Source organism: Ambystoma mexicanum, chromosome 10 (assembly GCF_040938575.1).
Source record: "Ambystoma mexicanum isolate Mex_15411 chromosome 10, UKY_AmexF1_1, whole genome shotgun sequence".
Classification (NCBI taxonomy): Eukaryota; Metazoa; Chordata; class Amphibia; order Caudata; family Ambystomatidae; genus Ambystoma; species Ambystoma mexicanum.
This window is the reverse complement of record NC_090932.1, coordinates 1,131,840,391-1,131,867,333: the sequence shown is the minus strand read 5'-3', so window position 1 is coordinate 1,131,867,333 and position 26,943 is coordinate 1,131,840,391. Positions and strand designations below refer to the sequence as shown.

Sequence of the window (26,943 nt, the reverse complement as noted above, 5' to 3'; positions counted from 1 at the left end):
TTGAGTTGCTCCGGAAACCTTAGGTGGTTCTGCTCAAGCTTCAGAGACGCATGGAGGCTGTTCCAGGGGGAGGTCCCCCCACCGAAGAGAGAGATCTGCCTCAAGCTTGTTGCTTGGAAAAGCGCCTGACCCTCAAGGAGTTGAAAGTGGAGGAGCGAAGGGCTCGAGTAGGAAGATACTTCAGGAGAGAATCATCCAGTTGCATGCAGGCTTGGCAAACGCAAGTTGACAAAACTTTAGTGAATTTCTCCTGAATTGTCCAAACAGGAGCTTTTATCAAATAGTGTACTTTTTTTTTAGCAAAGTAAAAAGCTTAATGATGAATTGGGAGGAATCAGAATAAAAAATACATCTTTAGCAAATGCATAAATATCATAAGGTTTCAAAAAGTACCTATTTGGTATAAAAGAACCACTCACCTGTTCCACAAAAAAAGCTGTAAAAGCTGAAAAGGAAGACATCTCATCAAAACTTTGCGTTCAAATGTCCACCAGAGGGCCTAACCGAGGTATGCTCCAAACACAGGTCCGAAGTAAGGGAGCGGAACCTGGCAGCAGTTACTGACTGCTAACAAGGGTTCCCTTGGGATTGATTTATTCAGTTCCTGGGCAAAGAACTTGTTCTGCTCTTGCAGGGGTTAGCAACAAAATACTTCCTAGGTTGAACGCTGAGGAAGATGCATTCAGAGCTTATGGTGAATGAAGCATGCATGAGTCAATGTTGTACCTCCTGGAATTTCTCGTGGCTTTTACTGGCAGACCACTCACATTAACATGTCAGTCCAGCTCTTCCGGTTCCAGCTGTGCACAGGGTTCGGAGCCGCAATGGCCAGCTTCGAAAATCTGCTCAAGTGTTCGTCCTCACACGGACATCTTGGCTGCTATAGTGGTCTCCTTCTGTCCTGTATTTCCACAGCTCCACTGTCAGGATTCTAGATGTATGTATGGCCAGTCTAGCAGCAGGGCAGATGAAGGCCATCATTGCAAGACAGAGTCCCACCATGTCAGGAGGTGATGCCAAAGAGTTGGCTTACCCAACCTGGCTGCCACTCATCAGTCAAGGGCAATGGTGTTCAAACGTTTTTACAACTTGCCTCCTTGAATACAAATATTACTTCCATGCCCCTCACAAGTTATAACTCATTATATGTTCTGTTAAATGCTTATAGTTTCTATTAAAAGTAATCACTGTAACCAATCTTTGAAGAGGCTTGCACCCTCCCTGGACACACTTCAGGACCACGAGGAGGGCCAGCCCAACACTTTGAAGACCACTGGTCTAGGCAAGGGCTCTTGACAAATGACCAAGATTTTCTCTTTCCTTGTGAGTGAAACAACACGACCTCCAACATCCAACAAGGACTGTGGCACCCCGAATGGCATTAAGAGGAAAGGGATGCCTGAATGGCACACATCATAACCTTCATTTAAGCTGGTAGCCACCTTTTACTTCAAAACACACCTGCCCTGACATCCAGCAGGAAAACAATCTTTGCATAAAAATCCTTGAACAACCTTTACCCAAGCCAGGCAAGTGGTCCGATGCTGGCATCTGAAGGACAATACCCACAGACAACAGGGCAACCAGCATCTTGCCGGCCTTCCTCGAAGTAGGCATCTGGCGGATGGAGGTTTGGTGTCATCTGTGTAGAAATTGATTTTTTAGACATACCGGCGTACAACGTCTACTTTAATGTCCGGCTATAAAAGGGTACTATTTGTTAAACTCTTAAAAATCCATATTGGGAAGGACATTAACTTTTCCAAATGGAATTATACAGCTTTCCGGCAAAGATCTGCGTGCTACACAAAAGTGGCAAGGTTGTACATTTAATTCCAAATACACAAAGAAAAGAGAATGGAGCATAGCTCATGTTGTCAGGGCACAGCGGCCGGCACAGTTTTGAACTTAAACACAACTAAGCACGTACATGTAACCCTTTGTGTCTTTGCTGTCCCTGTGGCTTTTCCAGGCTGCATGCAATATATGCTGTTTAAGACAAGTTTGGCACTTTTCTCAGTGAGTACGTTGTACAAGAGAACATACACATTGGTACACACCTCAATAGGGCAACACGAAGCAAGTCTCTGAAATGATGCCTCTTTGCAGGCTGCTATTGGCTGGGGACAGCCAGGCATTTCCTGATTACAGGAGTCTGTCTGCAGGCAGTTAACTCATTGTCATTGCACCCATGAGGAGATGGACAAAAAGTAAATGGGCGCAATAATTGAACTTTGTCTCCACGATATAGCTTAATACGATTGAAACACGTTTTCTCTTCAAGGCTCTGGCTATTGCATCAAGAACCCTGCAATCTTTCTTAGAGACCCTATCGAACTAAGCGATTAATGGTACACTTCACAAGCACAAGTGGTGTCTCTGGAGTAATCGGCAGGCAAGTGTTGTTGGAGGGGCGCCACAGCATTCATGCAAACATTATTCATCCCATTCGGGAGATGCAAGCCCAGTCCTGGTTTTAACTTTGCATTCTGGGACTTGTTGTCTTGGATTTGCCCAGTATACATCCAGGAACTTCAAATCCTGCAAATCAGGACTGGTCTAGCTTCTCCCAAATTGAGTAGATAATGTTGGCATTTATGCCACAGTAGCTTCTTGAAGAAATTGGTGGAGAAAGATGGAGTGACAAGGTCATACTTCCTGGTTACATACTGGTTACTAGGGGTTCATCCAGAAGGCGGCTGCGCTAATCCTCCCGTGAATCTGCCCTGGAAATCAGTGATGTTAAAGCAGTAGTTCTATTGGCTGGTACAACTGAGCCATGATAGGACTCTGCCTCGCTCTAAAGTCTTGCATGGGCATGGTCTTTTGATAGAAGGCACCTATTAGTGATGGTGCCCCCGCATATCCCACTTATCATCCATATTATGGTCCTAAAGCTACTCTGAGGACAACATGGGTGGAGTTCCATTGCTTGCATCCAGGGACTGTCTCTAAATAGGCTATCCTATAAAATGCAATACTCCCATAAGCACGTGCGCAAAAGATGCTGCCACATGCACTAACGCTCATCGCCCCACTGTCCCTGGACATGTTACTTACTCATGACCCAGAGGGACCTTTCCAGAGAGACGGCAACTTGCCAACATTCACTCTACCTGAACGGTGTCATAGAAATGCGAGCTAGATTTGACTTAAGAGAAAGACCAATTCCATGTATCAATAATTCTTCAAAGCAGCACAGAAAGTAAGGGGTTATGTCAAAGTACAAAGAGGCCTGTATGTGCTCAACTGAGCCCAGATGCATGGTTACAGGCTTGGTGAGGATACAAATTTTTCTAACAGGAAATGCTGCACACCACTGTTGAGGAGGTCTCTTCTTAGTCATAACTCAACGAAAGATACACAGAGGCGGAACTGTGCAGGCAGCAAACACCTTTATTTTTCAGCCGGCTGGGAGCAGTCACCCATGCCACAGATGTCAGTTAGCACGGCAAAGACTCAGACGCTGCCCATTTTGAACACACTTTTATCAAAGCAAAACATGGCATAATAATTCATTGTCCTAATTTTATGCTAATTAGCATGAGTGGCTGTTTTTCCACATTTACTAAATCATAAAACATGTTTTTGCAACTTGAAAACTGGAAAAGAACAGTTCTGCAGATGAAACATTGCTCCACACTTCTAGCACAATCTGTCAAGGTCATAGATTAGCTGTCTAGTTTTAATTGGCTACTTTCTCCTAGATTGTCTGCTTCAGCATACTGCCAAATGTTATTTATAAATAAAAGTTGAACACCACTGTTAAAAAACTTATATTCCTACCACTTAAACTGCTGAATCACTACACATTGGCTTTTGTCCAAGCCCTCCCTTTCTGAACTGCACACAGCCCAATATTTTTTATTTGTTCAACGCTTTTAAATTTCCAGGAGATTTAAGGCCTGAAGTTTATTTGAAATGCATGATGTGGCATACATTTTGAAAATAATAGATCCCGTTGCTATTGTTATGAGCCTTATTCTGATATGTTTCTCTAATGTCTACTGAGGGTGGGAGATATTTCTTACGTCAGGGAGCTATGTTCTATGTTTTGTACGTTGTGTGCAATATACCCATTCCTTTATGTTTATATGTTGGCCTAAATAAATGTGCACAATTTCACCTATTTTATAATGTACCTGTCTATAATAAGAAGTCATTAATAAGGATGCCTGTACATCAAACGGTTCTTCAGGCAAAAAGAATATATAAATCAAAACAATTGAACCGTGATGGTTTCTGGTAATATGAGTTACAATAGCCTGTATGGTATGGTGTATTTTATATGATTTTGAAAAGCTATTGCATTGAATAAATATTTTTGATAAAATCATATGAGTAATGTGGTAATCCATCCACACCATCACGGTTCAATTGTTTTGATTTATACCTGTCTATAATAAGGACAGCCTGGCTGCCTCAAGGGGCAATGCTTCTGACTTTTACAATGTTGGACAGGAGGGTGGGGCACATGCCCTAAATGATATTTTCACCTGCCTATCACCAGACAGAGGGGGAGGATCTACGCCTCATCAGAACCTCAAAAAGCATTGGCAAAGACAATTTTGTTTTACTTTCATAGGTGAAGTGCAGCCTCAATTACCCAGTACTGCCACAACATGCCTAGTGTGGGCCATATGCAAAAGTACATCCACACACATGAATGTGCTGCCATCATATATGAAATGCAGCCTTAAGCGCTGCAAGAATTATACTTATATGCCTTGTAAATTACCATATGCAAGGTATAACCACGCAGGTGCTGCCATCTTATGCCAAATGCGCCATGAAATGCCACACCAATGCCACCAGGAGCATGGCATAGTGACCATCTGTAAGGCGTAGCCCCGCTGTCCAGGTGCTGTCAACATGAGCCTCAGTCACTCTCAAATGCCCCAACAATGCCAGCAAAATCCTGCTACAGCCACTAAATATGACTACAATTAAGCTTTGTATTGATTGAATGTTTTCTGGTCACTAATAAAAAGGCATAATTATAAAATACTACCAACAGCAAGTATTACATTTCACACCAAGTTAACTCATAATATAAGCACATCCTACGCCACTTAACTTTCAATGGCCTCAAGAAAGGCCATTCAAAGATAGCATTTAGGTAAACAAATAAAAGGGAGTAAACTCCTTGCTATGACTAAAGGACAGTAATAAAGTTCACACCATTACAAGTGTTATCAAGCATCAAAGTTCTAAATACAAAATAGGTAAACACTTAAAACAAAAAAAGTAGAGCAAAACAACCAATGTTGTGAAAAGCCTTTAGAGGTGTTCAGAGAAGTTGCTCCCTACTTATAGCAACATTCTGCTTGTAGATGTCACACAAATCAATGGAATACGTGTACCATACAAAACGGTGTGCACGTGTAGATAGTAATATTTAATCAAAACAACAATTATACAGATTGATCAGTTTGTAGAGTGACAAACAATTTCAATAAAATAGTGTGACATTACAATGCTCCACAAAAGCGTTATTGATCAAACATAGACATCAACAATCCTGATTACATAAAATCAACAACAAGGATACATTAGCACAAAACTGTTCTGCCTATAGTCACAGAAATGTCTATCCTTATACAGCACTTGACGTGGTCGTGATCCAAAGGCTAGTGATCCCCAGAATAGAAGTTAGTTAATGTAATCACTCCCATATTGTGATGCTCCGCCTTAGTGTGAACAAAGCCTGGGCCATCGGGGACTCAGTAATCTGAAAGCCGAGACAACTGATTGCGATAGTTTATTGTTCCAGGAAGTGTCTCTAAGGGGACATGCATGGTCAAAAACCTAGAAGCACCTGAAGATTGAGTGGAGTCCATGAATCCTCCTCCCGAGCTTCTCTGTTTCACTGATTTCCATCTGTCTCCCTTCATCCCCATAGCTCGAATCCTCTGGGCAGAGTGAGCTGGAGGATTCCACCGAAGAGGAGAAAAAGAAAAAGAAGAAGAAGAAAAATAAGAGCAAGAAGCAGAAGAAGGGTAAGAAAGGGAAGAAGGACAAGAAGAAGAAGAGAGGGAAAGAAGACCAGACATGCACAGACTGCACCCGGATCGTACAGAACCTGCAGGACTCCCTCGGGGAGAATCCGGATGAGGTGAGCCCAACTAACCTTGATGCTGGCTATATCTGTATGTTGGAGATATCTGAGCTTAATATATGGGATACAGGTAGCCCCTTCATTTAACCATACTCTACCTGGGGGTGTGGGGCTACTCTGGCACTTCCTTTCATTTCTACCCTGGTCCTCTGAGTGATTGGCGAACCCCCATTTGCATCCTTCCACCACTTCTATCATGTCCTCAGTGATGGGCAACGCTCTGTGTGCAACATTTTGCTTCTGCCACCAGCCCAATACTCTGTGGCGACTCGCAAAACACCTCCTTTCACTTCCACTGTTGTCTCTTCAGTGCTTTGAGCTACCAAGGCACTCCCCTCAATTTCTACCACAGTGCTCTAAGCACTTGGCCTAACCCTTGGGCACAGATCACTCCTCCCATCATTCCATCAGTGCTCTGTGACACCCGAGTCCCAGCCCCCTACTTCTACCACTCTCTCCTTGTTAAACTACCAGGCTCACCCCACCATTTTATGACTGTCCTTCAGTGCTGGGCAGCTTTCGAGGGCACCCAATCCTTACTTCACTTCTGCATCTCTCTCCTCAGTGTTGGGGACAACCTCCAACCCCTGGACACAATATGCACTTCTGACATTGGGCCTCATTACACGGATGGCGGAGAACCATGGCGCTATTAGCGCCATGGTTCATGCCGGTAAAATATCGGCACCGCCTTGGCGGAAAGAGAAATTACCGCCCCATTCCAAGGTTGGCGGGGCGGTAATTCCCCCTTCCATCATTGCCCTTCCCCATTCCTATTTTTGCCCCATAGGTCTCAATGGAAATGGGGAAGGCGCTAATTATGGTACCGCAAATTGCGGTACCGTAATTAGCTCCCTGTGTCCCTTTGCGGGTTGGTTTTTAACGCCTGCGAAAAGCAGGCGTTAAATCCCCCAACCCGCAAAGGGACCTCGTAGTAAGGCAGTAAGGATTTACCGGTACCGGTATTTTACCATTACCGGTAAATCCTTACCGCCATCCGTGTAATGAGGCCCATCTCCTTGTTAATTGAGACTCCCCAGCTACTCATCTTTATTCCAACTACTCTCACTTTAGTGTTACCCTGGGATCCTTTCCCTGCCCCACACACATCTACTTCTGCTTCCTACATGCTAGGTGTGTACCAAGGCACTTTTCAAGAGGCACAATTTGTGATGGGGTGAGCAAGCAGAAAGGGCTAATGTGCTGCAAAGGTCCAACATGGCGAGCAGCAAAATCTGCAGCTGATCACAGAATGTCATGTCTTCGTTTTCAGGGCTGTGAATGAAAGCTATAAATAAACTACCGAAGTTATCATTTACTCTGAACTCCTCGCTTGCCTTATTGAGGCAGGCAAGCAGCTGATCTGCCCTCACTGAGCCATGAAAGCAATGAGTCTGGTTTCACCCTACCAGGCACGCAGTGGGTCTGGCTTCGCCCAGCCAGGCACTCAATGGGTCTGCCAACTGTCACCCAGGCAAGCAATGGGCCTGGCCGCACCAAGACAGGCATGCGTTGCATCTGGCCACACTGGGCTAGGCAAACAATGGGTCTGGCCTCACTTAGCCATGCTAGCAATGGCTGCAGACTCACTGAGCCAGGCATGCATTGCGTGGAGCCTGGCAGAGCCTTGCAAACAGTCGGTCAGCTTCACTCAGCCAGGCAGGCAATGTGCCCGGCCTAACAGAGCCAGGCATGCAATGGGTCTGGTCTAACGGAGCCAGGCAAGTAATACGAAATGGCCTGGCCTCCCTGAGCCAAGGAAACAATCATTCTGTATGGCTGAGTGAGGCAAGGACTTGGTCTGGCCTTATTGAGCTACGCAAGCACATGCTTTGGCCTGGTTTGGCCTAGCAAGACATTAGCTGGGCTTAGATGAGCCCGTAAAGCAATTTTATAGAGTTGAACATAACTTTTGTACCCCACTGGATAACCAAGGCAATGTATTTCAAAGTCAGCACCGGTTATTACAGTTTCAGAAGGGAACAGGTTGTCACCTCAATCTGTGGTTGAAAAAGTGATTAAGAGTAGCCTTCAGTAAAATACTTTGTTATTGTTGCCAAATTTCCACGTGTGTGGTCTCCGTGTAACTATTTGGCTTCTGTACTAGTCAGAAACCAGTGTTTTGCAGAAATGCACAGTTTCTTGATGCATACTCAGGATGCTGTTATTTCGAAAGCTGCTGAATTACTTCTGTTGGTGTTTTTTTGCTGTTTTACTGTTTTTTTTGGTTAAAGATGTTCACTCTTGGCCCTATTCACGGAAAAGGTTTCTCTGCGTGTGTGTGTGTGTGTGTGTGTGTGTGCACTGCGGATGAACAAGTGAAGAAACCTACATTCTCCTGGGTGAAACGGGGGGGAGCACTACCAATCTCAGGGCACATTGCTCGTCTATGTACGCACTTACTCCTTGCAGCAAAAATTACTATGGCCCGATTATGGAAAAACGAAGACGGACCCTCAGTAGCACTATGGTGGTCCAAGTGTTGGGACATCGCAGTTGCGGAAAAGGTTACTGCAATCCGAACTAATACCTTCAATAAGACCATGAACACTTGGGATACATTGATGGACTATGCAACTAGATTCCCGGCACTGTCTAGAAGGCCACCAATCAGTAGATGGCTACAAAGCAACCCTCTCTACTAACCAACCCACAGACTTAAATCATAGAAGCTCAACTCACGGATACCTACATAATCACCAAGAGTGGGCAGAGTATCGGAAAATAGAGTGCAGGCTATCATCAGTCGATCCCTCGTCATTCCTATGAACCTATGTTACTGAACTGTAGCAATCAATGATCATTGTGATGTTGTTGATGTCATGTCTATATGTAAAACCTAATAAAATTTTGTCATGGAAGAAAACATACAGGTTTTGCAAGCAGGCTGATTCACGACACTGGATCTGCCCAGGCAAAGTGCTTTGTACACCAGATTCACTTGTGCAAAGCATCCCCTGCACGACTCAGGAGCGGCTGCCACCAGTGCATCAAGTGGGGTAAGAAATTGAGGGGGCCCTTATTTGGGGGTGTGGCTTACATGATGGCTGTGGTCAAAGATTTGATGGGCGAGGCCTAAAGAAGCAAATGTAAGAATGCACAGATATAGGCTGGCCTACATAACTAAGTGCATATTGCAACAGTCTGCTTGGTACATTCCTTAAAGTATAACACATCTGTTGGAAATGGGAGATGTGGGGGGGAATAAATAATAAAATAGGCAATAGGGGGAGCAGGAGGGAACATTAAATAAATAAACATCGGGCTAGAAGGGAGCGGGCTGGCGGAGGAAAAAGAAAAAAATGTAAAACGGGGGTACATTTTTCTTTTTTCTTTTTTTATTAGGCATATGGTTTAATACAAACCTTTATCCACGTTATACCTCATAAAATGCATATTCAAGAGGGAAGAGAAGAAAAATTATAAAAAACGTGTTTCATTTCCATTTTAAAACAATACAGAATGAATCCATGAACTGCAGCCATTGCACAGAAGAAAGAAAGAAGGAAGAGCAAGAAAAGGAACCATCCCTCACAGCGAGTTGAAAAGACAAATAAATGCGCATCCCGTCAATCATGAAAAGTCAAGTGTTTGCTCCCTGCCAAATCCTCAATTAGACCAGAAACATAAAAACAATTCCTTTAGAAATATAATCAGGGCAAAGGTCAATGGAAGGTTTTCTCCAAAAAGCATGAGCGACCACCATTGCTCAGCGGTATATGTTTTTTCATTTCTATGAATCTCCCTATGTATCGGGTCCTGCAAGCCCTCAGGCTAGTTGAGAACAAGGCCACATGTTTTAGAGATTCGGTCTCTCCCTTTATACCACAAAATCTACAAGCGCTGTCTTTGATTGTATATAGAGCTGTGGAATTTGTTCGGTTTGGTACGAATTTATCCGAGATCTCAAAAAGTTGGATCTATATCTACTTAATGAGGTACCTGGGGAGATTATTATAAGCCTTTGTTTTGGACTACAAAAAATTGTATAATCGCAAATTGCTTTTAGCCTCTAGCGGCAACACCCAATCCTGGTGCCCTATATTTTTTTTTTTACTCTTTCTGTATTTGTGACTGGAGTATCTTGGCCCGCTCCCAAGTACTCTGAGATGAGATAGATTGTTTTCCAATGAGACATTAAACTCCTATTACCCCTAACCAATTCCTCACTCAGAATCTGGTACGGGAAAGGGGAGGCCGGCATAATGCATTTGTGATAAAGAGCTGGAATTTTCCAAGTCACTCCTGCTGATAGAGATATCAGACCCAATTCATACCTAATTATCGTTGTTCGAATTCTGCAAAGTAGTCCTAGTATTGCCTTCCAAAACGAACCCTCGAAAGCAAGTGCACTGCTTCTAGGGGTCTTTTCTAACCCCTGCCAGCATCTGTGCGCTCCAAATAGAATGCTTTATTTTCATGATCATTTCTATTTATTCTACTTGTAATACAGTGGTGGAGAATGAAAATAGCATTTGTAGTGACACCCTTCAAGGCCTGTTCCTGCAAATGTGCTTACCACCCACATTGGTAGGGGGCAGGAGATGTTGCAGCCCCTTGCCAAAGTGGCATAAGTCTGCCAATCCATAACTAGCCTTTGCTAATGCACCCGGCATGTAGGCATGCACGACCTGCAGCCGGTTCCTTCCCCTGCACTGCATAGGGGCAATGATTTCTGGTTTTACCATGCAATGTGCATGAAGAATGCATTCTTTCAGCAAGGCATCCAGTGCCAACGTGGCTTTGGAAATTGGCTGGTGTATCTTATTATAGATGCTGCTCTACATTTATCTTTAATACTCGGAGTAGTATTTTTCTTTTTGAAAAAATTTGCATTTTTTATCTTCACTCAAACAGAAGCATTTCTTTTTGGTTAAAAAAAAAACGCCAGCCGAAAGGAGGGCAATCCCTCTCAAAATCAAAAGGAGGGCAGTCACTCACATTGTTTTTGGACAAAAATTACAAATACAAAACGGAAGCCGTTTCTCTTCAGCAGAAGCCAAAAATATCACACTTTCTGTTCAAGCCAAAAACCACATGACAATCCGGATTCACTGATTCGCAAAGAGTAACTCTGACTTACGCTTGCCTTGCTCCTAGTCATCTAGGGGTGAGTTAGGAGTAAGTGTGAATTACTCGTAGTACTCTCCAGGTTTAGGTCACTAGTAAGCCAGAGTAATTTCTTCATGAATAAGCCCCACTGTCTTTTAGATGAGGTTTAGAGTTCTCAGGGGAATTTCCAAAGGCATCAAATTTCCATAAAATCCTCACTTTAAAGGTGGACGGAGTGAGGAGAGAGGGAGGACTTTGCATGGAATTGTGCAGGGCTATCTGCCTTTCTTTGGGTCTGGATGATCCCGGAACTGGCCAGATATACCCTCGGATCTCCGAGAGGGATCTTACGTCCACGCTCGTCTCTGCAATGAAAACCTCTATGCTGTGATCTGCAGGTTTGTGAACTAGTTTGTGAGAAACAATACCTTCAACCAGAACTTTTCTCAGTCAGATCACCAATGGGATCAAGCATGGGGGCTGAAATCATTGGCTCCAGGAGTGGTGCTGGTCATGGACTATTGTCATTTTTCACTGGAATGTCGGTCACGAACCCCAATCCTTCACTTTCCCCTCAGCCAGGGGAGTGGGTTATTGCCCTGACTGGATCCCCAACCAGCATTATTCCAGACACCGAAGGCTCTTCGATACAGAAGTTAAATTGCCTTTGTTGAGACCAAGGTCAGAATGCCACAACCTGTTACAATCGCCCAACTTCATCTCGGTCCTAGTCGGCAACCGTCTGATTTAGAATAAAGTTGTGACTGGAGCAGGAAACAACACCACATTTTACCTGGATGTGCAGCTCAGCTGAAAAACTGCAATTTAAGAACACGTCTGTAAGTTAGGACCACCTTATAAGCAGGCAAAGTGTTATCGGGGAAGTGCAAGTACCTTAAATATCAGGAAAATGACAATCAATATCTAAGCAATATCTAAAACTGTAACATACATGCCTTCTAGGATGATTTGAAACACATATTGTGTTTCCGAGCCCTTTTTTAGTTGCCATAAGTTCTTGTTAATTGTCTTTTTTGGGACCAGCGACAAACGCCTTCCAGTAAGACATAAATTTGTTTGAGCCATCTAGTCCCTGCTTGTCACTCGAAAGATCAGAAGTAAAGCTAAACTGGTCAGTCCCCCTAATTGCCTTTGTAGAGCATGATGATCAAATCCTCCAGAGTCAGACGGGAAACACAGGCTTCTGTTGAGTATGTGGATCAGCATCCAGCTTTGTACATCACTCTCATCCAAAGTTGTGAGCGTATAAGCAGAAGTCTAGATCTGTTAGGCTGAAGTGTAAGCAGAAAGTGTGGTATTGTAGCTATAGGGGTCTGTTTTTAGATATAAAAAAGTGACTCCACGCAACACTTAAGGACTCATTCACAAAAGATTAGGTATACTGTTCAGGAAAATACTCAAAGAACAATGAATACGTTCTTCAATGTGTAATTTACATTTGTTTTTGCAAATGTTCATACTTTTCCTTAAATAACTTGTACATTTTGCTCCTTCACAGAAAGAGCATTTTCGCCACAGGCCTTTCTGCAAGTCTTGTGTATATATATTTAAATAAATGTGATCGAAAAGAAGGTCAAAATAATTTGATTCAATGTTTTAGGTCAAATGTTTTTAGGTCAATTATACTAATACCGTAGGAGCTATTGACTTGGTTACAGTGATACGAGATATAAACACATTGGGCCTCATTCCGAGTAGGGCGGTAAGGGTTAACGGTCACCGGTAATGAGACCGGGGCCGTTAAACCCTTACCGCCCTACTACTGTAACGCTCACCTGAGTCCCACGGGGGCGCTGGCCTGGTTCGCGCTGCTGTGAACTCGTCTAAGGTGATGCGCAGGGTTCGGAAGACGGACTGGACCGGGCCCCAGATCTGGCTTGTCTGACTCGCAGAAGTATCCTTCTGTAGGTGAGAATAGGGGGTTAACTGTCTGCGGGGTAATGCAATCGGCCTCCCACTTACCCCTCTCACCCTCCTCAAAACCCTTCTGTGCTTCCCCGTAGCGTCTCACCTTAGGGTCTGGAAGGACGAGCTCTCCATCCTGCTTCTGATGCAGGGGCGCGTTGGTATCCAGTTACGTCACTGGATTTTCGGATGGGTGAGAACCAAACTTGCTTGGCTTCCAGGTAAGTTTTTCTATAAGTGGTTCCCCTTGTGTCCATGCATTAATGTTCTAATGCTAGTGTCTTTTTCCCCATAGGGGCCGGGGTACGGAATGCCGGGGAACAGGCACCGACCCGAGGTGAGCGGTGAAATCCTTGTGGAAATCAGGTAAGTCTTTAATGAGTGTTTTGGTAATGTCTTTTCATTCACTCATTAACGCTGATGTCTTTTTCCCCTTAGGGGCCGGGGTCCGAAAATGCCTGGATGCGGCGCGGACCCGAAATGAAAAGGGAATGACCCAACAGGTAAATCCTGACATGGAGTTTTAGCTTCCCTTTTCCCTTCTTTCTCTCACCTTTGTTCTTGTCTTTTTCTCCCTAGGCGCGGGGGCGCGACTGCGAATCCGGATGGTCGCTGCTGAACATGGAGGCGCCCTGTAAAGGTGAGTAGAATGCGGCGCTGCAGCGATCGATGCGATGTGCTTTTAAAAATAAATGTCTTCCTTTTCAGGATTGTCGGCGAAATGTCTCTGGGATGCAGATTTAGCAGGTGAGGCCTTTTCCTTCTTCTGTTCTCTTGTTCCCTTCCTTTGCAGGTGATTCAGGATGCTGGCAGGTGTGACAGAAGTCATGATGCAGGAGCAGACACGGTGAGCGTCCAGCTGCTAGATGCAGAACAACGCGAAGCACGTGTGGCTGATCGGGTGTGGTTTAAATAGCCTTGGAAGAAGTTCCTAGAATGTGTCCTTCCTCCAATCAGGTATGTATCCTTCCCCGACCACGCCTGGGTGGTAAATGAGTCCCACAGGTAAAGTAGTTCCTTTCAAGCCTCAAGGAGGCCGGTGGTTCTGCAGCATGGTCTGCATCAGGTAAGTGCACCCAAACACTTTCATAATGAGCCTGGCGCCTATGGCGCCAGGACTGACGTTTTCTATGAGCCTGGCGCCATAGGCGCCAGGACGCTGTCCAAAGGGCCCCTATAAGGGGTTGCTGGGACCTTCCCCGGGGACTTGATGTCCGCTTTCGGGGACGCAGAGCCTGAGCCGGATCCCCGGGAGCGGGCATCGTGACAACTACGAGTTCCCTCTGCGGGTCCTTCCTTACCGCCTGCTTCTAGCAGGCGTTAAGGACGGGACCCGCAAAGGGACTCCGGGGTCAAGAACGGTACCGTAATTTACGGTACCGTTATTGCCACCTTCCCCCTTCCCATTGAGCCCTATGGGGCCTCAAATGGGAATGGGGAATGGCCCTGGTGAATGGGGAATTACTGGTCCCTCCGACCTCAGAATGGAGCGGTAATTACTCCATTCACCATGCCGGACTTTGGACGAGTTCGGAGGCAGCCATGCTGCAAATAGCGGCGTGGTTACCTCCGAACTCGGAATGAGGCCCATAATCTAGTCGGAAGGGTAATATAAGCATAGATTAAAAAAGCAAATGCTCAAGTACACCTGATTATGATGTTAGCGCTCTTCCTAGTTAATCAAAAGTATCATAGGAATGATTTCCACAATTTTACTCTCAATAATAATGTTTGTACTTTTAATGACACATACTATCTGCAAATGAGGGGGGTTGCGATGGGAGCTAAATTCGCACCCTCCCAGGCCATGTGTTTTTTTTAAAGAAACTCGTGTTATAAGTAATGTATTTTTTCAAAGGAATCTAGTAGCATGGAAACGTTACATAGATGATGTGTTTGTGATTTGGCATGGTACTGCAAACTCATTTAATGACTTCAAAACATACATCAATGATAATACCTTTGGAATCCAACTCACAGGTTCCTGCAATCATTGCAGTATTAACTTCTTGCACTTATGTATTTTCATACAAAATGGTAAGATTGAGACTAAAACCCATCTTAAAGCCACCGAGGTTAACTCTGTTTTTCATGCCAATAGCTGCCACTTACGTCCACAATCAATAATATACCAAGTGGTGAATTCTATAGAGCATGAATGTGTCTTACTGTCTGAAAGATTTCAGAACAGGGGCTATCAGCCTACCACCATTAATAAAGCCTTACATGGATACAGGACCTTAGACAGAACCAGTTTGATGTCCGTTTTGGAAAAAGTTCAAAAACCAGCACAGAAACTTAGTATAATTACAAAATACTCATCAGATGTGCATTACATGCACAAGTTGGTCTCTAAACATTGGCACATACTACATTTGGATAAGGACTTATCCCCTTTCCTGACAGAACATCTGAAGTTTGTGTACACCAGAGCACGTACAATTAAAAATCATTTATGTCCATCACATTTTGACATTACAAAAAATAAGTAATCCAATACACTTACCTGGCTGAAACCTAAAGATGTCTTTCATAAATGTGGAACCTGCACCATGTGCAATTTTGCTCATTCTGATTGCACAAGTTTCACTGATACTTATGGTACGACGATCACTATTGAAGACTTCATCAACTGAAGAACTACCCATGTCGTTTATGCACTAATCTGCGTTTGCAGCAGGATGTACGTGGGTAGCACGATACAGCAGTTACGCATTCGAATCAGGGAACATATTTCCAGTCTTAACAGTCAGGACCAATTGGTACCATTGGCAGTCCATTGGCAACAGAACCATCAACTGGCTAATAAATTGGAGATCAGATTTATAGGACTAATGCAGGCAACTAAGCCCAAATGAGGTGGTGACCTTCGACTCAAATTGAGACAAATGGAAAGCAGATGCATTTGCTTTCTATGCTGTACAGAGAGAGGTCTTAATACGGACCATGGAATGGGTGTTTTTATCTGATGATAAAATATGATCTCTGTTAGTGCGTCTGATATACCTGTGATAGACTCATTAGCAGAATGTTGCAGCCACTTGGCTTTTCAATGGTCACATGTTACTAATCGTAGCAGCCAAGCGTTTGCCATCCATACCCTCACTTGTCTGATTCTCTCCCTCTATCTGTAAAGGGAGCATTTTTTCTCATCACTGCACATCTGCTTGCTTCTTATCCTTCTTTTCTTTGCTTCTTCTCAATTTTACCTGCTGTTTCTACTTTATGCTTAGCACATCGCGCTATCTCTATAGTAGTCTCACTTTTGGATCCTCATTCCTACTTTTAAAGGACCAGTTAACCCCCATTCTTTTCCTTTGCTTTTTAATTTAAATATTACATTCACATCCTTTTGCGTTAACACACTAGCATACTTATCTTAAGTAAACAAAGCACGTCACCCGAATAACGTGCACCTTTCTTTTCCTTTGCTTTTTAAATTAAATGTCACATTTACTTTTTTCGCATCAACACGCGAGCACACTTATCTAAAGTAAATAAAGCACATCACCCGAATAACCTGCCCGCATCACACAGCTCATGACGTTGAACGTGTGACGTCATAAATCAATGACGTCCGCATACGTATATTTTCAGAACGGTGCTAACCGTGCATTCCTCTATCGTGCACAAGGCTGTCCCGAATAGGGGTCCTCTGATATTACGTTCCTGGTAAGACACTTTGCCCTTTACGATTCTGTCAATTTCAAGATTAGTTATTTGATAACCCTTATACTTACCATGGCGCTAAGATAGACCAGTATTTCTTTCACTTCAAATGGTTCCTATTCTCTCCATAGGGCTTTCACCCGCTAAGATAGACCAGTATTTCTTTCACTTCAAATGGTTCCTGTTATATAATTACTTCCAATTTAGGGATTTTTTACTATATCTATTCACGATATGGGATTCTATCCGTTTCAGATGACAACTTGTTGATCACCTGAGATCATAAGCCAATACCTTTTGATATTTTCATCCGCACAACAGACCATAACCGATGACAACTCGATACTGCACAATTATAAGGGTACGTGGCCCTTAGCTGTTATTGCTATAATTAATCTGTACAAGTTGTCATATGGGGACTTATGACGACAATACTATGCTTTTTATACATATTCTTACAGGTGTTTCCTTATTTTGACCATATCTCTCGGTAAGCCTATGCAATCCTTCCACTTTGCTGACTCTCAATCACTTTCGTCTTTAACTGATGTAACTTGAGCCTTCATTCTCTATACATATCTCCACCTTATTGATTTATATCTATACTTATCTTCTGGTCCATCCTTACACCATACGGATTCATTCTTTACTTTGACCTCATCCATTATGCTCTTCCAGTTTTTTTCTCCTGGACTCCAGGCTCCTTACTGTTTTGAGGGTGATGTTTGGCTCACTCCATGGGTTGCACCTACCTGGCCTTCTTGCCAACCCTGATCCTGTTTAACTAAGTAAATACATTACCATGAAGCATTTCATAGATAATACTTGTGCATGCTCACTCTTGCCTGTTCCCCATGACTTTCCTTGTGCATAATGAAAATAATTTGGTATGTACATTTCATATTCATTGTTATCATTTGTTACCTTTTCAAATGACTTTGTTATTTTGGTCATGTCAAAAAACTATGTTTGGTTGGATTAATATGTCACTTTTGGCTATGTTCTGTTTGATGTGTAACATTATGCTCTTTATCAGCCTTGAGGACGACCCAGAGAGGGTCAAAACACGTGTCGGCTGACTCAACACAGATTAAACTGAACATTTTTGATTTGACTTTCATTTAGATTTGGTCTGTTCATGTTGTAAACTGTGGAGATCATTCCTATGATACTTTTGATTAACTAGGAAGAGTGCTAACATCAGATACCCTTCCATTACATTTGACTGCTCACCTTCTTTGGCCTTACGGGTGGCCTTTAGGGTATCAATTTTGCAGCCTCCTACCCTGCATAAACCTCCACTGCCCTTATGAGCTTAGCGCCTTCGACAGGACCAAACCCGTGGTTTCTTTATCCTTAGATACACCTGATTATGAGTATTTATTCTGGAAGGAATTAATTGAAAAGGAAGGAGAAATCTCACGTCTTTGCTTTAAAGACACATGCCCTAGACTGTAAATAGCATCAAAGAGGAAATGAGTCAAACAGTTAAATGCACCACAATGCGTTTAGTGCATTGGGTATAAAACGCTTACAAAAAAGTTAATTAGTCGAAGCTCAGAAAATTTAAAGAAAAATGTATTATCTGTTCCAAGTTCATGTTGTTCTCTCACTTTAGCATCGGGCAAAGGTATAATTCTAAAGCCCTGAGCCACTTCATGATCTAAGATCCATTTAAGATAAATTAAGGCGGCCATGATTTGCCTAAAGCCACGGGCTCTGAAAATGGGGCACAAAGGGGACTGGAGAATGTTCAGGAGACAAAAACATAAAACTAATTAGGGCCACTCCCTTCTTCTACCCTAAGGGACAAAGAGTAAAAGGCTCTTCTGAGCTAGTCCCGCCCCCAAGTGTTCGCCTGAAACCTAAATTTAGGTAGCCATTTCCTGGCAGGTGCGGAAGGGAGAGAGAGAAGAGAGGAGTCAACATCTACCCCTGTTCAACCACGCATTGGAGTTACTTATGAAAGGCAGCAGGCTAGGATTAACAAATACTAGCTGAGAGTGGTCACAGAATAGGCTGGAGAGTTCAAGGAGACACTTTAATTAAATTGGAAAATCTGACACACATCTAAAAATGTAGGCCCAAATACACAAGATTGGACCTGAAAAAACAAGTAAGACCAGGAGGGCAACAAAGTCAAATATTTACACTCCACATTAAAGTGAGGCTTAGTAGCATAGATATTTGTGCAGATTCATGTACTACTTTTGATTAGTAGCATGCTTTTGTTGTCGACACATAAACAGGTTGGTGTTTCTGGTTCGGGATGATAGTGGCCTTCGGAAAATACTAAGAGATAGCAGATGTGCAGAAGGGTCCGAACTGTCATCAGGACGTGGTCACTGGCGGACCAAACGATGTGAAAACCTTTGTAATGTCGTTGGGAGAACTTGAAATGAATATATTCAGCCTGTTCTTAATACTGGCAGAGATAGGTTGGATCCTTGTATGTAGGACATCTGGGACAGTTATTTTGACCAGGTCCACCGAAGGCGGTTGGAGTTGCCACAGTTCAATGGAGTTCCAGGATTGTCTCGTTACCAGGGATTCATAAGAGCTGCCCTACTGCACGATCGTAGCTGCAGAGCGTTAAAGCTGTCTTACTATCTGCCGAGCTGTTGCTGCGTTCGTCAGCGATCAGTGAACCAGCTGTCACGAATGCGTGGTAGATAGCCTGAATAACTGAAACCTAAATCTAGGTAGCCATTTCCTGGCAGGTGGGGAAGGGATCCAGGATAGATATCTCTCCATCTGGACCAAAGATTTCAGACCCGAATGACAATGGTTGCTCTTTTCCAGTAACTCAACGGTTTCCCTGTCCCCTCCAGATTTAGAAAGGAAGGTCCCCGTTGTCAAATTTCTCTGCTATGGTATCCAGTACATGGGGGCATTAAAGCATGCACCCTGGTTAATGGAAGCCAACAAGACTTTTATAAGAACTAACAATACGATTTTAGCAGTTCAGACTCTGAAGTCTACATCCTGCATGATCTAATGGGAAAAAAATAGGCAACGTATCAGAGCACAGCACACGACAAGTTAAGAGTGGCAAAATGTGATCAAAGCAGTGGAACTGTGCATAAAAGATAACCTCTGTCTTATTCTGAAATTATGAAAAATACTTATAAGTGGATGTTTTAAAAAAGGAAGGTGACGTGTTTGTTTAGGCCAAGATACTTATTGCAGTCCTGTATAGCATCTGGGTCACGTGGTAAATCAGCCAGCATGCAGGAACCACAGAGGACCAAGTGAGTACAAAAGGAAAAGCGCTTTATTTTTTGCAGGTTACAAAAAGATGGATTAGCAGGGGGGCAGGGTAAGTGCATCCATCATGTCTCATCTCTTATCCTGAAGTCACCCAACCCTCACTCGTAGAATCTCAGGACTCCTCCATTCCAAGTTCCATCAGGCATTCCAACCCTGCATACACTTCGTGCACTCAATACAATACAAGGACAGAGAATACCACATCATCTACTCCTCCTGTGCATCAAAAGAGCATTCTTTAATATGTGCTCTGCTTTTATGTTTTAAGTGATTTTTCTCACGCATAAGAGCATTGCACAGACCAGAGAACAATGTTTTTAGTCCTTTCAGATGTGCATTTTAGGCACTGTTTTGGCCTGGTTTTCTTCTTTTCTATCGGATCGCTCCCAGATACTCTCTCTGGCACCTTTCCTCTCTGGTTCTCACTCTGTATCGTATGGTGTCCCCCAGGGATCAGCCTTGTCCCATGCTATTTAATCTTTACGTTCAGCCACCAGTGGCCCTCATCCGCTCCTCCGGTTTCAGATGCTATGCCTAAGCTGACGACACTCAAATCTTAGTAAGACTTGACCAGGACCAAGCGGGGGTGTTGGCTCGGTTGGGTAAGTGTCTGTTGGCCGTGAGGAGCTGGATGGATTGCAACTGGTTAAAAATGAACGGGGATAAGACAGAGGTACTGGTGGTGGGCTCCCCTAAGGCCTGCCCTAAGGTCACTCCTTGCGATGCCTCCTGTTGGCCGCCGACTCTTGGGGACCTTCCAAGGGCAGTGCCTTCAGTCAAGAATCTGGGTGTCCATCTTGCTTGTATTTATTTGTATTAATTGTATTTATTGTGTTTTATATTGCGCCTTTGTCCAAAGCGCTTTACATAGGACAGTCAACAATATAATGAATCAGAATGCAAATCAGCGTTCATAAACAGTAACATTCAAATTGTGTTCACAAATAGTAACAATCAATTAGCATTCCTGGGAGTAATCAGTCAATCAGTGTTTATAAACAGTAACAATCAATTAGCGTTCATAAGAGTAAATGAGTCACTCAGGTGATTGTGGTCTGTAAGATGGGCTTTTTCACCCTGAGGGTGCTTCGGAAAGGTCTGCCGTTCCTTCCAACTAATCTGCGCCCTCAGGTAGTGGCATCCCTAATCACCAGCTGCATTGACTATTGTAATGCCCTCTACCTGGCTAAGCCGAAATGCCTCATTTTGAGGCTGCAACAGCTGCAGAACATGGTAGCCAGGGTGGATACGGGGTCTCCCTATGGAGCTCACATCTGCCCAGTGCTTCGGGCCCTGCACTGGCTCCCAGTGGCCAAAATAATTAACTTTAAGGCACTTTGCCTGGTGCATAGGGCCTTCTATGGTCAAGGCACTGAATTTTTGCAAGCAAAGTTTCGATCCTACATCCCCACCTGCCAGCTGCGCTCGGCTACGGCCAATTTGGTGGATGTTCTAGGTTTTCAGAGAGCTAGGGTGGGAGGCAGGTTTTTTTTCTGTGGTGCAAGGGTCGATCTGGAATGATCTCCCTGCAGGGCTTCGCAGCATCGAAAATCATCTGCAATACCGTCACCTGTTAAAAACGCTCTTTTTTTAAGATGAGCCAGTAGCTGACTTAGTATCCTAGTGCCATGATGCCTCACGGCGAACGTGTGCTCTATAAATGCGCTTAACATAAAATATAATAACATACCCTGTAAATTAATGCTGTGCCCATGTGTTCTTTTGGCAACACTCTGGGCCTCATTCACAGAAGCATTGTTAAAATGGCGCAATTCCATTGGAAAACACTCTCTGAATAAGGTCCTCTACTCCGCCTGTGACTGTAACCTGGCAATGATCTTTGTACCAACGTAAGGGTGAAGTCTTACTTTGATGCTGAGCCACCTGACTTTTATGGGGGTTTTCGTCCATTTAGAAATTGAGGCTAAACATTACCTGAAGATGCAGAGTATCCCACTTGTTTCTGCCTATTCCATATGTACTAAGCAACATGGCATGCATGTGCACCACAAGTCCTACTGCACTCTTTGAGAAAGTCTCCTTGTTCTTCTGAATGGAGGTTTGGTGCATTTGCCAAATTTCACACAAAATGTGCTGAAACATTCGAAATACTCACAGTTCTTAGCTTTCTATGGGCCCGATTAACAAAGCGTTTTTCAATGGGAAAGTCCCATTGAAACATTCTTTGTGAATCGGCTCTATGGATTGTTAAGTATTGCACTACACAGCTGTTCCCATGTTTAGAGCCATCTCCTTTGTTTTGGCCACTATGATTTGTCATGATTATGTTGTATTTTCAGTGTTTGCGTTGATTTTAGTAAGCTGTATGTTTGGTTTGATCTGTTGTGTTATGTTAAAGGCTCTTATACCATGCACTGTTGGCACCTGCATGGTCTCTTGGGGCTCCGGCGGATCTGTAACGCAAGGAGGGTGGGGGCTGGTTAGTAGGAATGAGCAGGAAAAGAGCAAGACAGCTGTGTTGTGCTGTTGGCAGGTTCAGTTCGGATAGACCGTTCACTGAGTGTAGGTGTGATTTTCGGTTGGTGACTACCATATGGTGTTGGGCAAGGTTATATGTGGTTTGCTTCGTCAATGTGGTGTTGTGAAGTACATGTGGTTTGTGGTGCTGTAGAGGTAGGGTTGTGTTTAGTTCAGAGTTTGCTAGGTGTATACAGATGGGTGAGCTTTTAGTACGGTTTGTTAGTGGCAGTACATTTCCTACCCCTGCTGTTCTGACTAAATGCCATCCATATCCCTTCCTCTGTCGATCATTCTAGCGTGTATCAATTGCTGCCCCGATGAGTTCCTCCAGGGGTACTGTGCTCCCTGTGCCCTGTGGTCACCCCGTGGGTTGCCTGGTTTCTGCGTCCAGCCCTATTGCTTTATGTGTGACGAGTTTCACACCATTGGTCGTCCGATTAAGTGGGACACATCTCTCTCCCACACTTCCCAGTCAGATGCCTCTCTTCTCCCCTGTCCTCCACTCTGGTCAGGCCTACTCCACACTCCCTTTCTGTTGTGTGTTCGTTTCATGGTGTGTGGATATTGTTCAGTCGTTTTCATCCTCTTCAGAGCTGAAGAGCCAGTTTTTTTTAGAGGTTTTCTGGACTTTAGATGGTCCTTTACAGTTCGTATTTCTCTGGGGACAGAGTTCCAAAGTTTTACAGCTATGCAGGAGAATGCTGATCCATGATGTATGTTTTAGGCTCTAAGTGAATGTTGTCACTGGATCTAAGTGCTCTAGTTGGCTTGTAGATGATTTTCCTTTGTATGAATTCTGCTCCTTGGCCGTGGATTTCTCTGTGTGTTATGTACATTGTTTTGAAGGTGATTTGTTTTTTGACTGGGAGCCAACGTAGCATCCTTAGCGCTGGTGTGATGTGGTCCCTTCATGAGATTTTGAGGAGAAGTCTGGCAGCTGCATTCTGTGTTTGTCGCAGTTTCCTCAGTAAATAGTTTGGAGTTCTGAGGTATATGCTGTTGTTGTAGTCTAGCCTGGAAATGATGAGGGATATGATGGTCGGTGCTTTGTGCATGAAGCAGAGGAATGGTAGAATCTTTTTGATCATGTATAGATGGAAGAAGCATTTCTTAACTATCACATTTAATTGCATTTCTAGAGTTAACTTTTGTCCATTAGTATTCCAAGGTTTTTGACTGCTTTGGATGGTGCAGGTGGCTTTTCCAGTTCTGTGGGCCACGGGATGTACTTGTTGTTTCCTTGGTTGTTGGTTGTAATCATGATTTCTGTCTTGTCCAGGTTGATTTTGAGGTTATTGGTGTTCATCCATTGGTAGAGTTTTTTGAGACAGTCTATCAGTGTTGTGTTCTACTCTTGTTTATTGCCAATTTTGTAGATGATTTGGATATCATCTGCATAGTTGTAGCATGCAAAGCTGTTTCTTTAGAATGGGATTGATTAGTGGTGTTCTATAGATTTTGAAGAGTAGTGGGGATAACAAAGTGCCTTATGGTACTCCACAGGTGTTGTCCTGCGATGCAGATTTGAATGGTTTCATCCATACTGTTTCTGATCTTTCGGCCAAGAAAGATTGAATCCAGAGCAGTGTCATGTTGACAATCCATATTACTTTCAGTCTCTTGATGAGGATGATGTGGTTGACTGTGTTGAATACTGCAGAGAGGTTGAATAGAATCAGTGCCCAGTTCGTGTTGGTGTCTACGTTGGTCTTTAGGTCGTCCCATATAGAGAGTAGTGCCGTCTCCTCTCTTCTCATGGGTCTGAAGCCTACTTGTGCCTGGTACAATTGTTGGGTATTTTCTACTTGTTCTATTATTTGTTTGTAGACATAGGTCTCTAATAATGTTGCCAGGTAAGGAACGTTTGAGATCGGTCTGTAGTTTGAGAGCTCTTCCACATTTCCTGTTGTATCCTTGAGAAACAGTCTGATGCAGGGTCGGATTAGCCCCGCGGCCTTTCGGCCCGTGGCCAGGCTGAAATCGTCCCTGGAGAGTGGGGGCCGGTTTCTGGCCATGCCTGGGCCGGTTTGGAAGAAAAGAAACTGGAAAAAAATGCGTTTTAAAAAAAAAATGTTTTTCCAAAAAGCCTTTCATCTTTATTAGGTCAAATGAGTACCAACACAGGTTGGGTGATATTGTATGCATATTTGTTCTATAAAAAAGCGCTTAAGCATAAGTGCTATATAATAACATATTATCTTTTGGCCTTGGACGTTTGCTTGGTTTCACAGTAATTAGTGTACTTCGGAACACAATGCTTTTTGATGCCACTTCCTGTTTTGTCAAGGGGTAAAAGGTCGTGTTTCATCGCTTCCCTGGATGTCACTTTATGGTGGGGTCAAATGACATCACTTCCGGTGATGTCAGCAAAAGCCTGCCTTTTTGCTTTTTTTTACCAAGCTGAGGAATTTTTCTCTTGTCAATTGGGCGAAACCTCAGCTTGGTGAAAAAAAGCAAAAAGGCAGGCTTTCCCTTGGACCCCTGTCCACCAGACATATACAAATCAATCTTTACACAGGGTACATCGGAATGCTACCTAAACCTCTCAATCTATCACTTTCAAGTGGGAGAGTACTGCCAGTGTTCCAGTCTGCCTACATCAAACCAGGGTCGGCCTGGTCACCCAAAGAAAAAGTGGCCCACCCCTCGCCTCACGACCCTCGACCTCTGATGACATCACCGGAAGTGATGTCATTTGACCCCACCATAAAGTGGGTATTGTTCAGTCGTTTTCATTTGTTCTGTGGTCATTTGGTTGCCATTGATATTAGTTTGGCTGTTGGAGTGTGATTGGTTATTTGGCTTGTGATTTATTTTAGATCTTTTTGTTAGGTCTTGTCTAATTCACTGTCGTTTTGCTTTCATTATTCATTGTGATTTGTTTACAGATTTCTTCTGCTTTATTGAATAAATAAAATAATGTTTTTTTGTATTAATCATCTACCAGACTATTTTCTGTTCATTGTAACTTTTGTTCCCCATCTTTGGGGATATCAGGACACCTGCAGTTACCTTGGTCTTTATTGAGCCATGGAACAGCATTGAATCTGTTTTTTATGCTACGGTTGTACTTATTATTAACAAGGTATCTTTCCTCGTTTGCAAATTAGTAGTTCATTTTTCCACGTGGTCGTTTTTGTCCATTTCTTTTTTTAATGGGGTTCCCCACCCAACCCCCATCTAATCCATCCCCCACCACCTCACTCTGCCACTGATGTAATGTGTAAACGAGGTAAGTGACCTCGATAAAAACACGGCACACATATGCTATATATCACCAAGGAAATACTAAGCAAAGGCGTAGACTCCTATTTCTTGGTAATGTGGAAATGTTCTGCGGTGGTAGGGAGGCAGGCTGTAAGTCTGTCCATGAAAAGGTTACTGTGAAGGAACATTGGATAGTTTGTCATGGTTTGTATGCTTTTTATGCGAAAGGAGACACCCAATGCAACATTTTCTGTATATTGACTGCATTGTCGCAGGATGCCATTGACGCAGCGCTCGATTCGATGTGTGATGACGTGGATGGTAGCAGCAGCCAAACGTGCACGAAGATGCAGGAGAACAGGGACGCCCTCATAGAGGCGGTGAAGAGTGCTGCTGATCCCAAAGACGTTTGCACAGAGCTGCAGATGTGTGGGGACGGAGACCTACAGGAGAGGCCGAGTAACATCATACAGCGGGGTGCAGGCAAGTAACTCTTTTCAGCCCCCCACAACACTTCAAGGTTTCGGTGTCACCACTTGAGTTAGGAAATGTGTCTCAGCAATCCTGGGTACGGTTGCCAGGTATGCAAATGTTTCAGGACTGCTCATTCCCCCAGAAAATAAAACAAGCTCTAATGCCCATTCAATGCCACTAACCTAAAAGTTGGTCAGCAACAACCCCTATGAAATGCTTAACTTGGCTTCCTTGCTTCTGGGCTTTCAATCCTGCCCTATGAGTAGGGTGCTTTCAGGTCTGGAAGGGTGAATATTGCGGTCTGCCTTGCTCCCAGAGTGAGGTACTCTCTCTGATCTTAGGAGCGTTGTGCTAAGTGACTTTTATAAAGCGCGTTTTCGCAACAAGTTCCATCTGATTCACAGACTTCATACTTGCCATCATGGCTTCTGATCTCTCTTCTTGTGGGGACTTGTCCTGGTGGACCTCATGACTGGCAGCATGGTCTATTATTTCTTCTCTTGGGATGGTGCTCTCATGATCTTTACATACCAGCCTGACCACTATGAATGCGGCTGGGCTGTCTGATCTCATTAACCTCAGGATCAGGCCTTGTCTGGGATCTGCCCCTTTTTTTGTTACGGGTGCTTTCAGTTTTGTTACTATGGCTCACTCAAGATGGAGGCCTCCTCTGTGAGTTAGTTGCTCTTGTGGGCTTCAGGGCTGGAATTCTTTTGAATTCTGTAGCCCAATCATGGCTCCCATGG

The 26,943-nt window shown here is 43.8% G+C and overlaps 1 protein-coding gene across 2 annotated transcripts in view; it reads left to right on the top strand.

Moving 5' to 3' along the window:
• Positions 1–26,943, top strand: part of LOC138492068 (prosaposin-like) — a 72,727-nt gene that overhangs the window by 36,283 nt on the left and 9,501 nt on the right. For both annotated transcript variants that reach the window (XM_069619029.1, XM_069619030.1), the window contains exons 6-7: positions 5,903–6,115; positions 25,999–26,206. In XM_069619029.1, coding sequence (XP_069475130.1) covers positions 5,903–6,115; positions 25,999–26,206 — 421 coding nt within the window. The remainder of the gene's footprint in view (positions 1–5,902; positions 6,116–25,998; positions 26,207–26,943) is intronic.